Genomic DNA, 12,645 nt, shown 5'->3' with positions numbered 1-12,645 from the left:
GTGCTGAATCCATATTAAGTTAATAATGCCTAGCTGAATTCCATTTCCTGTAAAATCAGTGGGAGCTAATGTAGTCCGGATCCAACCCATAAAATATGTTCAGCCAGTCACCAACCTTTTCAGGAGTAAGCTTCATAAGTTCCATGTTTTCCATACTATGGCGGCGTCCTACTCGGGGTCTTGCACCTTAAGATAGAAAAATAGTTTATTTTGAAGGAAAGCTTCATAACGAGTACAATGAGGGTAAATTACCTGGACCTTCTAAAGTCTAATGACCAACAAAGATCATTACTACTTGAGACTAATAATTGAATTAGAACTCACCTACATGCAAGGTAAGATTTAATTATGTATTTATTTCCCACTTTTCACCTGAAGGTCCCAAAGCAGGTTACAGCATAATATAAAAATAACTTATAACCATAAAAATAAGGTGGCTCCTAAAAACATAAACCTGAAGTGTCAAAATCCAAGGTGCAGCTTCAGCATTCCCTGAAAGCTATATAATGAAGTTGCCAGATACAACTCAGTGGGGAGTTCCACAGCTTAGCGGCCACCACAGAGACTGCCCTGTCACAGGCCACAACCACCCCAAGCCTCAGATGGTGGAGGAACTACCAAGAGGACCCCCTCTGCTAATCTCAGCAGGGTCTGTAAGGAATGAGGCGGTCTTTCAGATATTTAGGGTATTTTGCAATGTGTGTGTGGTGTTGGGGCTGAGAGGCGCTCTACAGTGGATTTCACCGGGGGGGGGGGGGGGGGATCGCCAATAATTATCTCCTAGTTCTGCTGAGGGACTCCACTGTATAGGTGTGCTTATAAAAGAAAAATGGCTTGTTTTTCCCCCCAAAACAGTTTCTAAAACCAGAATATAAGAACAGACCCAGTATTGAAGATTAAGGATTGCAAAACTTTTTCCCTATTGCATTGCAAATATATAGTCTTAAACTTTCCCCAAGTAAAATGAGAGGTATATCTCACAAAGTATCAGCCTATCTATGAGTGTTGAAGATTAATTAAGATAAATCTTAATAAATAATCATGGAAGTTTATATTTACCATTCACGCTATGATCTAGAATTTGATTTTCTGTCATCATTGAACTGTTTGTGCTGAAACTTAGGCCAAGCACCATTTGTAGATCTGAGAGGTTAAGTTTAGCTGTTAGTTCTCCAGTTTTATCTCCCACCTGCAATCAAAAGCATTTCATAATTTCATATCCATACTGAATAAGTTCCTGTATACACTATCCACAAATATGTAAACCCCAGTCCTTGAACTTCTGAGGCGGCTTCCGTTTTGAGTTTCCCTATTGTACTGAGGATTATAGGGGATTGGAATGCTAAAGTAGGGAGTCAAGAGATAAAAGGAACAACTGGCAAGTTTGGCCTTGGAGTTCAAAACGAAGCAGGGCAAAGGCTAATAGAGTTCTGCCAAGATAACAAGCTAGTCATCACAAACACTCTTTTCCAACAACACAAGAGACGACTCTACACATGGACATCACCAGATGGGCAGCATTGAAATCAGATTGATTATATTTTCTGCAGCCAAAGATGGAGAAGCTCTATACAGTCAGCAAAAACAAGACCTGGAGCTGACTGTGGCTCAGATCATCAGCTTCTTATAGCAAAATTCAAGCTTAAACTGAAGAAAGTAGGAAAAACCACTGGGCCGGTAAGATACAATCTAAATCAAATCCCTTATGAATACACAGTGGAAGTGAGGAACAGGTTTAAGGATTTAGATTTGGTGGACAGAGTGCCTGAAGAACTATGGATGGAGGCTCGCAACATTATACAGGAGGCAGCAACTAAAACCATCCCAATGAAAAGGAAATGCAAGAAAGCAAAGTGGCTGTCCAACAAGGCCTTACAAATAGCGGGGGAGAGAAGGCAAGCAAAATGTGAGGGAGATAGTGAAAGATACAGGAAATTGAATGCAGATTTCCAAAAAATAGCAAGGAGAGACAAGAAGGCCTTCTTAAACGAGCAATGCAAAGAAATAGAGGAAAACAATAGAATGGGAAAAACCAAAGATCTGTTCAAGAAAATTGGAGATATGAAAGGAACATTTCGTACAAAGATTTCCATAATAAAAGACAAAGGTGCAAAGGACCTAACAGAAGCAGAAGACATCAAGAAGAGGTGGCAAGAATACACAGAGGAACTATACCAGAAAGAAATGGATGTCTCGTATACCCCAGGTAGTGTGGTTGCTGACCTTGAGCCAGACATCCTGGAGAGTGAAGTCAAATGGGCCTTAGAAAGCACTGCTAATAACAAGGCCAGTGGAAGTGATGGTATTCCAGCTGAACTATTTAAAATTTTAAAAGATGATGCTGTTAAAGTGCTACACTCAATATGCCAGCAAATTTGGAAAACTCAGCAGTGGCCAGAGGATTGGAGAAGATCAGTCTACATCCCAATCCCAAAGAAGGGAAGTGCCAAAGAATGCTCCAACTACCGCACAATTGCACTCATTTCACACGCTAGCAAGGTTATGCTTAAAATTCTACAAGGAAGGCTCAAGCAGTATGTGGACTGAGAACTCCCAGAAGTGCAAGCTGGATTTCAAAGGGGCAGAGGAACCAGAGACCAAATTGCAAACATGCGCTGGATTATGGAGAAAGCTAGAGAGTTCCAGAAAGACATCTACTTCTGCTTCATTGACTATGCAAAAGCCTTTGACTGTGTCGACCACAGCAAACTATGGCAAGTTCTTAAAGAAATGGGAGTGCCTGATCACCTCATCTGTCTCCTGAGAAATCTCTATGTGGGACAAGAAGCTACAATTAGAACTGTATATGGAACAACTGATTGGTTCAAAATTGGGAAAGGAGTACGGCAAGGCTGTATATTGTCTCCGTGCTTATTTAACTTAAATGCAGAATTCATCATGCGAAAGGCTGGGCTGGATGAATCCCAAACTGGAATTAAGATTGCCGGAAGAAATATCAACAACCTCAGATATGCAGATGACACAACCTTGATGGCAGAAAGTGAGGAGGAATTAAAGAACCTTTTAATAAGGGTGAAAGAGAGCGCAAAATATGGTCTGAAGCTCAACATCAAAAAAACGAAGATCATGGCCACTGGGCCCATCACCTCCTGGCAAATAGAAGGGGAAGAAATGGAGGCAGTGAGAGATTTTACTTTCTTGGGCTCCGTGATCACTGCAGATGGTGACAGCAGTCACGAAATTAAAAGACGCCTGCTCCTTGGGAGAAAGGCGATGGCAAACCTAGACAACATCTTAAAAAGCAGAGACATCACCTTGCCAACAAAGGTCCGTATAGTAAAAGCCATGGTTTTCCCAGTAGTGATGTATGGAAGTGAGAGCTGGACCATAAAGAAGGCTGATCGCCGAAGAATTGATGCTTTTGAACTGTGGTGCTGGAGGAGACTCTTGAGAGTCCCATGGACTGCAAGAAGATCAAACGTATCCATTCTTAAGGAAATCAGCCCTGAGTGCTCACTGGAAGGACAGATCGTGAAGCTGAGGCTCTAATACTTTGGCCACCTCATGAGAAGAGAAGACTCCCTGGAAAAGACCCTGATGTTGGGAAAGATGGAGGGCACAAGAAGAAGGGGACGACAGAGAACAAGATGGTTGGACAGTGTTCTTGAAGCTACCAGCATGAGTCTGACTAAACTGCGGGAGGCAGTGGAAGATAGGAGTGCCTGGCGTGCTCTGGTCCATGGGGTCACGAAGAGTCGGACACGACTAAACGACTAAACAACAACAACAACAACATTGTACTGAGGCTTCCATATTGAGTTTCGGTTTTCAAACATTTTGAAACTCAAACGGTCTTCCGGAACGGATTACGTTCAAAAACTAAGGTTCCACTGTATATGCGTACTTAATTTTTATAAAAAGAGTATACCACAAACAACTTGTAATATGACCACCTACCTCTCTCGAAATGTCTAAATGCTTTTCGGCATAGTGCATAGCTTGTTCATGGTTCCCCAGGGCTGTGTATGCATTCCCCAAACTCCAGCACGCTCTTCCTTCACCAATTCTGAAACACAGTTCAACAGCATGACACTTATTAAATGCTCCATACATTAGCTTTCTAACTGACTTAAACCAGTAAGGACCCATTCCTATACTAGTCAGTTCATATGCCACAGTAAACTAGTTAATAGTTTAATGCTAATGCACTGGTCTGTGCCACTTTGTACTCCCCACTAGCACATGTGAGAAACAAATCATGATCCTTGGCTTAGCTTTATGTCTGAACGAGAGACCATGTTTCATTTAAACAAACCACTATCGGCCATGAACAAGTAAGAACATAAGAGCCTGATGCATCAGGCCAATCCTTTATCTAGTCCAGTATCCTGTTCTTGCTAGCCAACTAGATGCCTGTGGGAAACCTTTAAGCAGGATCTGAGCACAATAACATTCACTCCTGCAGTTCTCAGTCACTGCCACCTGTGGGAGCAAGTTCCATGTGCTGTGTGAAGAAGGACTTTTTTTTATCTGTCCTTAATCTTCCAACATTCAATTCTAGTGTTATCAAAGAGGGAAAAACACTTTTCTCCATCCACTTTCTTCACTCCCCACCCAAAGAAGCATCCTGAGCATGCAGGCATAAATAACTGTTCTTCCCTAAAGGAATGGGTCCTTTCTAAGGAAATGTTTTCCTCTTCTTCTGACACTCTCCTTACCAGAAATCCTCATTCTCCCTGACAGCAGGACAGCTCTCAGTGTGGGAGTGGGATACAACTATAGTATCCCTGCGTGTCTCATTCACAGAGTTTTCTGCCTCTCTTAGCTTTCTTGGTCTGCCACCTTAGCTTTAAGGGAATGAGCTTATTCCAAGAGAACCAGGTGCTCATTGCACTTTGGACACACCCGTGACTTCTGCCCAAAAGGGAGATAGCTGTACATGTGACTAGACAGTGTAAAACACTGAAAAGCCCCCACACCCCTGCTGACATTCCAGTTGCAGGGGTTACTTTTATTGAGAGTTCAGGTTTACTTTAGTTGAAGGAAAGGAGGGGCAGAGAGTCGTGTGCCCTGGCCTCTTTGCCCTGCTGCTAAACCTGCACATCTGCTTGACTCACCTTGATGCTTTGTCAGCTGGGGCTCCCTCTAGCTCACTAGGTTGCTACAAATTTACATGCCTAGCTTTCTTCCAGCTACTATAGTAGTCAGTGAAGTCAGGAGGTGTGGCTCAAATTTAGTTAGCCCCCTAGGAATGGGGAGAGAACAATGGACAGTGGCTGTTGAATCAACTAGTCCTCCTAGTGGTGCAGCACTGAAACTGCTGGCACATTTGCAAAGCTAAGCAGCATTCAGTATAAGTTCAAATAGGAGGAGGACCATGTGTTGAGATTCTGTGCATTGCAGGGGGTTGGACTAGACAACCCTCAGGGTCCCTTCCAACTCTTCTGTGATTCCTTCCCTTCCTGAGAGGAAGTCCTGTTTACACGCTCTTAGTAATGCTACTGAACAAAGCTAACTAGCTTTTATTTTTGTTTTATTTACTGGCAACAACACACTTGACACCGTCAGTCAACAAATGCATTACTTTATGGTCTCTGCAGAGGGGATCCATTTCTCTTTGCTTCATATGTTAACTGTAGAGAATCAGAAGTATGAACACGCATACTTCCACAAGCTGCTCAATTAAAGTAATACTTAAATGAATTGGTTCTCAGTAACAGTTTATATTCAATTTGAATATACAAAATCTCATTAATGCACAATTTCAATTAAAAGCTCTAAAGCTACATAATACAAAGCTTAGTGACAGAAAGCTGGCTAATCCCAATGCAAATCTCACAACTTTTAAAAATAATTAGTGCTTATTGAAGTTTCCAGAGTTGTATTTAGATATTGAACCCAGGCTTTTGTTTCTAAAGTAGCACATCAAAGGACAAGTCACTGCACAAAACTGAAGGGAATTTTCAAAAGAGTTTATGATATGGCATGGTCACCTACAGTTCAAAAGGGTGGAGGGGAAAATCCCAAGGGGCAGGGGCAGGTTCTTAGGCACCTTTGGACCTTTGTCTATTTGAATAGGACCATTATTCTATAGGAACTTAATTTTATACCCTCAAAAAGATCTCTCTCTTGTTAATGAACAGTGGACTTTTAAAAGCCTTACCTATCATTCAGTTCTTCAGCAATTGCCAAGTGTTTCAGATGATAATCGATGGCCTTTTCATAGTCTTGAAGTAAAGTATATGTATTCCCAAGGCTGTAGCAAGCTTGTGCTTCTACAGCCCGGTCTGTAAGCTGCCTGGCGAGCTGCAGTGTTTTCCTAAAAGTACAAACAGCTAGAAATAATCTTCACTTACATGACTAACAAGAATGTATCTGCATATAGTTCAAGTGGCTCTCAATGTTTAATATACAAATATAATCCTATACAAAGCTAGTTATCTCCCCATTTCCAAAACAGTCTTTTTCCTTAGACAAATAGTATATATGCATAAACAAACATACAATGGGTCTTTATCAATCAATCTCTATTGTTTAGACTAGAAGTCACAACAAAGAAATAAACAAAATAGTAATAACTTCCAACAAAACAATATAATTTATTTATCATGCTACTGAGAGGGCAGAAAACTGGCTCAAAATTTAGAAGCTACCAAAGCAAATATCACCACTGCTAACAGGGTCACCCTACTTTGCATTTCAGACCAATTAGGTTTCCCATCAACAGCTAGATCTAAGGATTTTGTATAAACTGCAGAAAAAACAGGTCAATTAAATAATGGGGTACATTTTCCACAGAACCAGTGCTGCAGTCTAAAGCCATAGGGTAAGAACACATAAACACAGGATGTTAGACCATTGGTCCATGTGGCTCAGGGCTTGTCTACAGTGAATGGCAGCAGCTCTTCCAAGGTTCCAGGCAGAGGACATTCCCAGTCTTAATGGGAAATGCTAGGCATTAAACCTTGGACCTTCTGCACACACAAGCAGATGCTCTACCATTGACCATTCCCAAAATATTGGTATTTTCCTAAAATGATATTCTAAAACAGCTGTCGTTTGTTAGATCCTTAGATGATTTAAGATAGTTTAGAGCATTAAAAAATGTAAGAAGAGCTTGCTGAATCAAGCCAATGGCCCATCTTGTTCTCACAGTGGCACAGATTGTTTATATGTTCTAATAAAAACTGATTTTGAGGGTCTTAATTTTCAAGGGGGGGACTGCCAATACTGACCTTTTGAAAAGATCTTAACTAAACTCAGGAAAGAGGAGACAACTAATCAATATTCAAATAAAACATCTAAATCTGAAAGTAGCTTCAGATTTGGAGTTAGAAATAGGAAATCCAGGCTCACACAAATATAGTATTCTCTGGGTAGTCCAGGGCAAGTTATATCTGAGTCTAACCTACCAGATAGGCTAAAATCTGAAGGATTATAAATTTATAATTAAAACTAGAAAGATTGGAAAACTTATGAAAATAATACTTTGGTTAGGTAATTAAACAATATATTGACTAACTTGTAGTATTCGGCAGCAGTTTCAAATTCTCCAAGGAAAATATAAGCATTTCCAAGATTGCTGTAGGCTCTTCTTTCAGCAGCTCTATCACCAAATTCTTTTGCAATTAAAAGGCGCTGAAAAAGAAAGGTTCTGTTGTCAAATACTGTGAATTTCTGATAGACAACTACCTCCTCTGGAATAGTTAGGAACCCATATGCCCACTACTGTGTCCTGAAAGAAGGAACAGTAACTCTTTCCTGAAAAATTCAAAGTAAAACAACTTTTAAATTCTCAAGTCTGCTGTTTGTAATGGTTCATACTGATATCCAGTAAGTGGTTGTGAACTGTAAAAGGATGGAATTTAATATGTAGCACAAAATTTTAGAATCCTAGGTTACTGATTTCAAATAAACCTCAATGTCATAGCTGTCAACTTTTCCCTTTTCTTGTGAGGAATCCTATTCGGAATAAGGGAATTTCCCTTTAAAAAGGGAAACGTTGACAGCTATGCTTACTGTGGGTTTCTTTTAATAAAAAATTCAGCTATTTCTGCAGAACATACATTGTTACAGATTCTTTGTAAAGAGGAATCCTGAATAAACTATCTTTCATCACTAGGAGTTAACAGATGATAATAATAGTAATAGTAGCAATAATAAAAACCTGCTTTTTAAATGACAGGTGCAGAATACATCATGCTGGAAACTATCACTATATTCTGGCATGTCATGCACATAACACCAAGCCAAGGTTTCTTCAGCCAAAGTGTGGATTGTCTGAACCCAGCCCAGTTGACTAACAATTGTTTGTTTTCTGGCAATAAAGCCATGGTTTGTTCTTGGCTTATAGACTTATTTAGACTATTGTGTGGCATTATGTCTGAACCAAAAAGTCTTTGGCCATACCACCCCAGATGCTCACCAATCTATACAGCAAAGCAAGAGCAGTCAGAAAACAAACCAAGCTTGGGAGAAACAAGTCACGGCTCTGCAGGATGACTTCTGGTTTGTTGAAACAAACCATGGGTTAGTGTTATACGTGAACACAGCACTCTCTTGTACCTGTTCATGGGCAGTAACAGCACTCCTGAAGTTGCCCAGAAGATAATGAGTATTCCCCAGGTTTCCATAGGCACGTCCCTGGGCTGCTCTATCACCCAGCTCTGTCACTAATGTCAAGTTCTCCCTATTTAACAGGGAAACAAAATAAAAACAATTAAAAGGTTTATGTTAGAAATGCATAACAATTAGCAGCCATGAAGGTGGCTGTTCTTCCTGCTCATGGAACTGACACGATGACCACAATACATTAATAACTTTTGCTAGAAGCCATCAGTATTAGGTGGTTTAATGCTTTCACCCTCACAAGAGCCCTGATCCAAAGCTGTCCTTTTATTGCCTTCCAGAGATAGGAAGAGGGCCCTAACCCAACTTATTGTCATTCTGCCCTTGAAGGGCTGTTGCATATATAGGTGGTGACCACTTTGAACGTGTTCAACAGATGTGCGACTGCCAACATGTGGGTACCTGTGGACCTAGAAGAGGGCATAACAGGGCAAGGCAGGCTTATGTGCGCTCGAGCTAGAAACAAAACCTTGTGCAAAATGGTTGACACCTGTGCCTAAAGAGAGATTTTGGAGGCTTACAAACGTGTGGTCAGTTTGTTGAAGAGCAGAAATTCACCAAAACAGAATCCCATTTTCCTCCTCTCTGCATTGCGATATTCAGGAAAAATAGGGAGATGAGCAGATGAAGCCATCTGTTATTAGAGGCTTTTTCATGCAAAAAACATTTACATGAATAAGGCTTGTAAAAGTAGGGTGGTACACAGACTAAAGATTCAGTGGATGGTGTTTTTGATGAGAACAACAAGGTCTCTTTAACTATTGTTTTATAATTATTTTTCACATTACAACCTGGTTCGTTATCAGCTCATGGAAATGTACATTTTTGATAAAAACGTGGAAGAGAATAGACAAAATGAAAGCAAACTTGCTTCTCTTTGGGTACTGTTAAAAGTTCCTACACAGTTGTTTTTTTTTCATTTTCCTCCTTCATAAATTTATGTTCATGGTTTGAAATGGGATGTGTGCCACCAGACTGAAGCCAAATACTGTTGAAACCAGTGGTCAGCAGATCTCATGACTTGGGGTAGGAAAGTATTGATGGAGTTCAAATGGGAGTGACATGCAGGACTTTTCCATAAAGGCTGCACAGTGGTACCTCTGGATGTGAACGGGATCCCTTCCGGAGCCCTGTTCACATCCTGAGTAGTACATAACACACAACTGCGCATGCCGCGTTTTGCCGCTTCTGTGCATGATGTCATTTTGAGCGTCTGCGCATGCGCGAGCGGTGAAACCTGGAAGTAACGCGTTCTGTTACTTCCGGGTCACCACAGAGTGTAGCCTGAAAACGCTCAACCTGAAGCATATTTATCCCGAGGTATGACTGTATATATATTTTCTTCCAAATTCAGTGAAACAACCTCAAAGTGAAATGCATTTAATGTGTGATAGCCCTTGCAGATTATTAAGAAGCAACAACCCATATAGTTTTGACTTGACAAGCCTTCATTGGCTTCTGGTACTGTTCCAGGTACAATGCAGGACTAAGTTTGGTAACTAATAAAATCTTGAACGAAACAGTACATACCATTGTGACTGCTATGATAAACTGAAAGTGTGTCCTACACTGTGCTCTCTGTGAATTAATTTCATTTTGATAAGGCACATAAACAGCTTTTATGACAGTTACTCTATAACTGTTGACATTTCCCTCCTTAGAAATTCATCAGCAAGTGCATTTTTATTGGCCAGAATTAAGCTGTTGCAACTGGAGAGACAAGGTTTCATCTGAATGTTTCTTATGTTCTATTTTTGAAATTTATTTTTGTGTTTGGACTTTAACAAATTTTCAAACAAAAAGAGCTTATTATATAGAGAAGGGGAATTAGAAACACAGTTTTGAAAGCATGTCTAATATAAAGCACATTTTAAAGGGATATAAACACTATTTTAAGCTACATCAACTCCGCTTCCAAGAATAGTTCTCCCCGCTCCCTTTGTTACTTACTCATAATAATCTGCAGCTTTCCGCAATGCAGCTTTAACATCATCTGGAAACTCTCCTGGATCATGGGTACCTGCACAAGCTACACTTTTACCCTTGGAGTGATATACATTTCCAAGGTTATAAAGTGCTCTTGCTTCTCCAACCTAAAGAAGAAAAGGCTGGAAATGAATTTCAAACTTACTGCCTTATGAATGCTTTCAGTCAGACATATAAAAGCACATTTCTCAGCTATTCAACAATGGATGTCTTCCCATTTATACTAAACAATCATTCCTTTCCTGCAATTCTGATGAGCCATTTCACCACAGCATTCCCCAAGAAAGCTCACTATATTTGCAAAAATGTTTTATCAGGTGCCACATCTGCAGACTACAGGAACTCCACAAAGACCTCTTTTAATGATCCAAACACATGCTACCTGGATCGGTAGGCACAAAACTTTCTTTTTAGACTATCAAAACAAGTTCTCAGGAATGTGCAGGTGCTACCAAGCACTTGGTTATGAACGATTTCCCATGGTTCATGCAACCGGCAGATTTCTACACCGATTTGCTTTTAACAAAGACGAATGGCGCGAGAAGAGGTTAAGAAAAGCAAAATGATGAATGGTGTTTAAGACCAGTCTGGATTGGTACCCCAGATTTCCATAAAGGTTATAGAGAGCTAGAATGAGATGCTCTTTTGTTCTCTACACAGCAAATGTATTATTACGACAGAGACAGTAAATGTGGTACCCTCCCGATTTTGTGGACTGAAACTCCCAATGGAGCAGGAGGGGCAAACAGTGGTATAAAGAGAATGGGGAACTGAACAAAACTGAAATCACTTGAACCAAATAAATCTTTAGCTATAACCTTGTTTAAAAGGACACTTCCTGTCTCCGCCCCCCCTTAACAGTGCTAAATATAGCAAGTGTTTTTACCTTGTCACTTAGCTCTCTAGAAATGTCGAGGTGCCTTTGACAGCGGACAATTGCTTCTTCATAATTTCCAAGGACCTTTAAGGTATTTCCCAAGTTTCCACTTGCTTTAGCTTCGCCTAACTGGTCCCCAATGGTTCTGAAAATCAAAAGAAATATGAACTCATTTCTGCCACTTTTATAACGTATGTGGACTTCAACCTACCTTAAACAGAAATATTTTCCTATTAAATATCTACATTAGTTACCATATGTTTGTTACAATTTGAACACACTTGAGTCCCATCCTAAATATGTTTACTCAGTATTAAGCCTTATTTATGTATTTTAGAAAACCCATGATCACATTAATTCCAGCTAATGGCTTAGCAAAGACTGCTTGGAGATATTTTAACATTGGTCAAACTGCTACAATGCTATGGCTCCAATTTTAAATGCTCTCACTAGTATGTTAAGAACTACTGAAAACAATAGGACTTGTACATGTGCATAGTATTGCACAGTAAATGTACTATAATTTAGAATTCAATTACAACTTGGTGCAGCTAGGTAATTTTATACCCTGAACTTAATGATCTTACTGGGGTTGGTGGTGGATTTAGAAAGCTATGTGCATTACTTCAATTTTGAAGTGTACAATATTTCTCTTTTCCCCAACTCCCTGCCACCACTCTATGCTTTACCACTGCTTCTACATTTCTACTACATTAGCGCAAAAATCAAACCAAAGCTTCTGCTGTCCTCATGCTAAACACATTTACTTGAGAATAAGCACCATTTTATTGTAGAAAAATACATTCTTAAAGTAAAAGTAAAAAAAGAAGAAGAGAGAATATGTGACCATCTACACGCCCAGATGGGCACCCCCTGTCTATACAATGATTGCAAAAATAAGAAGAATGAATGCTGAGGCAACTAGCCTCAGTCCTGCTGGGAGCTAACATGCCCGTGCCAGCTCAGGTCTTGTTATGAGACCTCCCTTCCTTTATCCTAAATCATCTGCAGCTCTTGATGTTCACTAAGGGACCTGGACTTAGAAAAACTAATGAATATTTTTAAAAACAACGAGAAGAATGAATAACAAACTTATGTGCCTGATGGATATGTTTTGGATATGGTATAAACTGCATTTATATATTTATGTTTTTCTTTATGTAGTACTTTACCGGCCGCCAATCTTATGCTCT

General features: G+C 40.0%; 1 protein-coding gene across 5 annotated transcripts in view; it reads right to left on the bottom strand.

Moving 5' to 3' along the window:
- Positions 1–12,645, bottom strand: part of GPSM2 (G protein signaling modulator 2) — a 36,138-nt gene that overhangs the window by 6,842 nt on the left and 16,651 nt on the right. For all 5 annotated transcript variants that reach the window (XM_081010769.1, XM_081010766.1, XM_081010765.1 and 2 more), the window contains 8 exons: positions 11,462–11,597; positions 10,540–10,682; positions 8,527–8,650; positions 7,484–7,599; positions 6,125–6,280; positions 3,919–4,027; positions 1,060–1,189; positions 116–186 (listed from right to left, as the gene is read on the bottom strand). In XM_081010769.1, coding sequence (XP_080866895.1) covers positions 116–186; positions 1,060–1,189; positions 3,919–4,027; positions 6,125–6,280; positions 7,484–7,599; positions 8,527–8,650; positions 10,540–10,682; positions 11,462–11,597 — 985 coding nt within the window. The remainder of the gene's footprint in view (positions 1–115; positions 187–1,059; positions 1,190–3,918; positions 4,028–6,124; positions 6,281–7,483; positions 7,600–8,526; positions 8,651–10,539; positions 10,683–11,461; positions 11,598–12,645) is intronic.

This window comes from Podarcis pityusensis, assembly GCF_964106645.2.
Source record: "Podarcis pityusensis genome assembly, chromosome: 6".
In the NCBI taxonomy this organism is placed as follows: domain Eukaryota; kingdom Metazoa; phylum Chordata; class Lepidosauria; order Squamata; family Lacertidae; genus Podarcis; species Podarcis pityusensis.
This window is presented reverse-complemented; position numbering and strand designations above follow the sequence as displayed.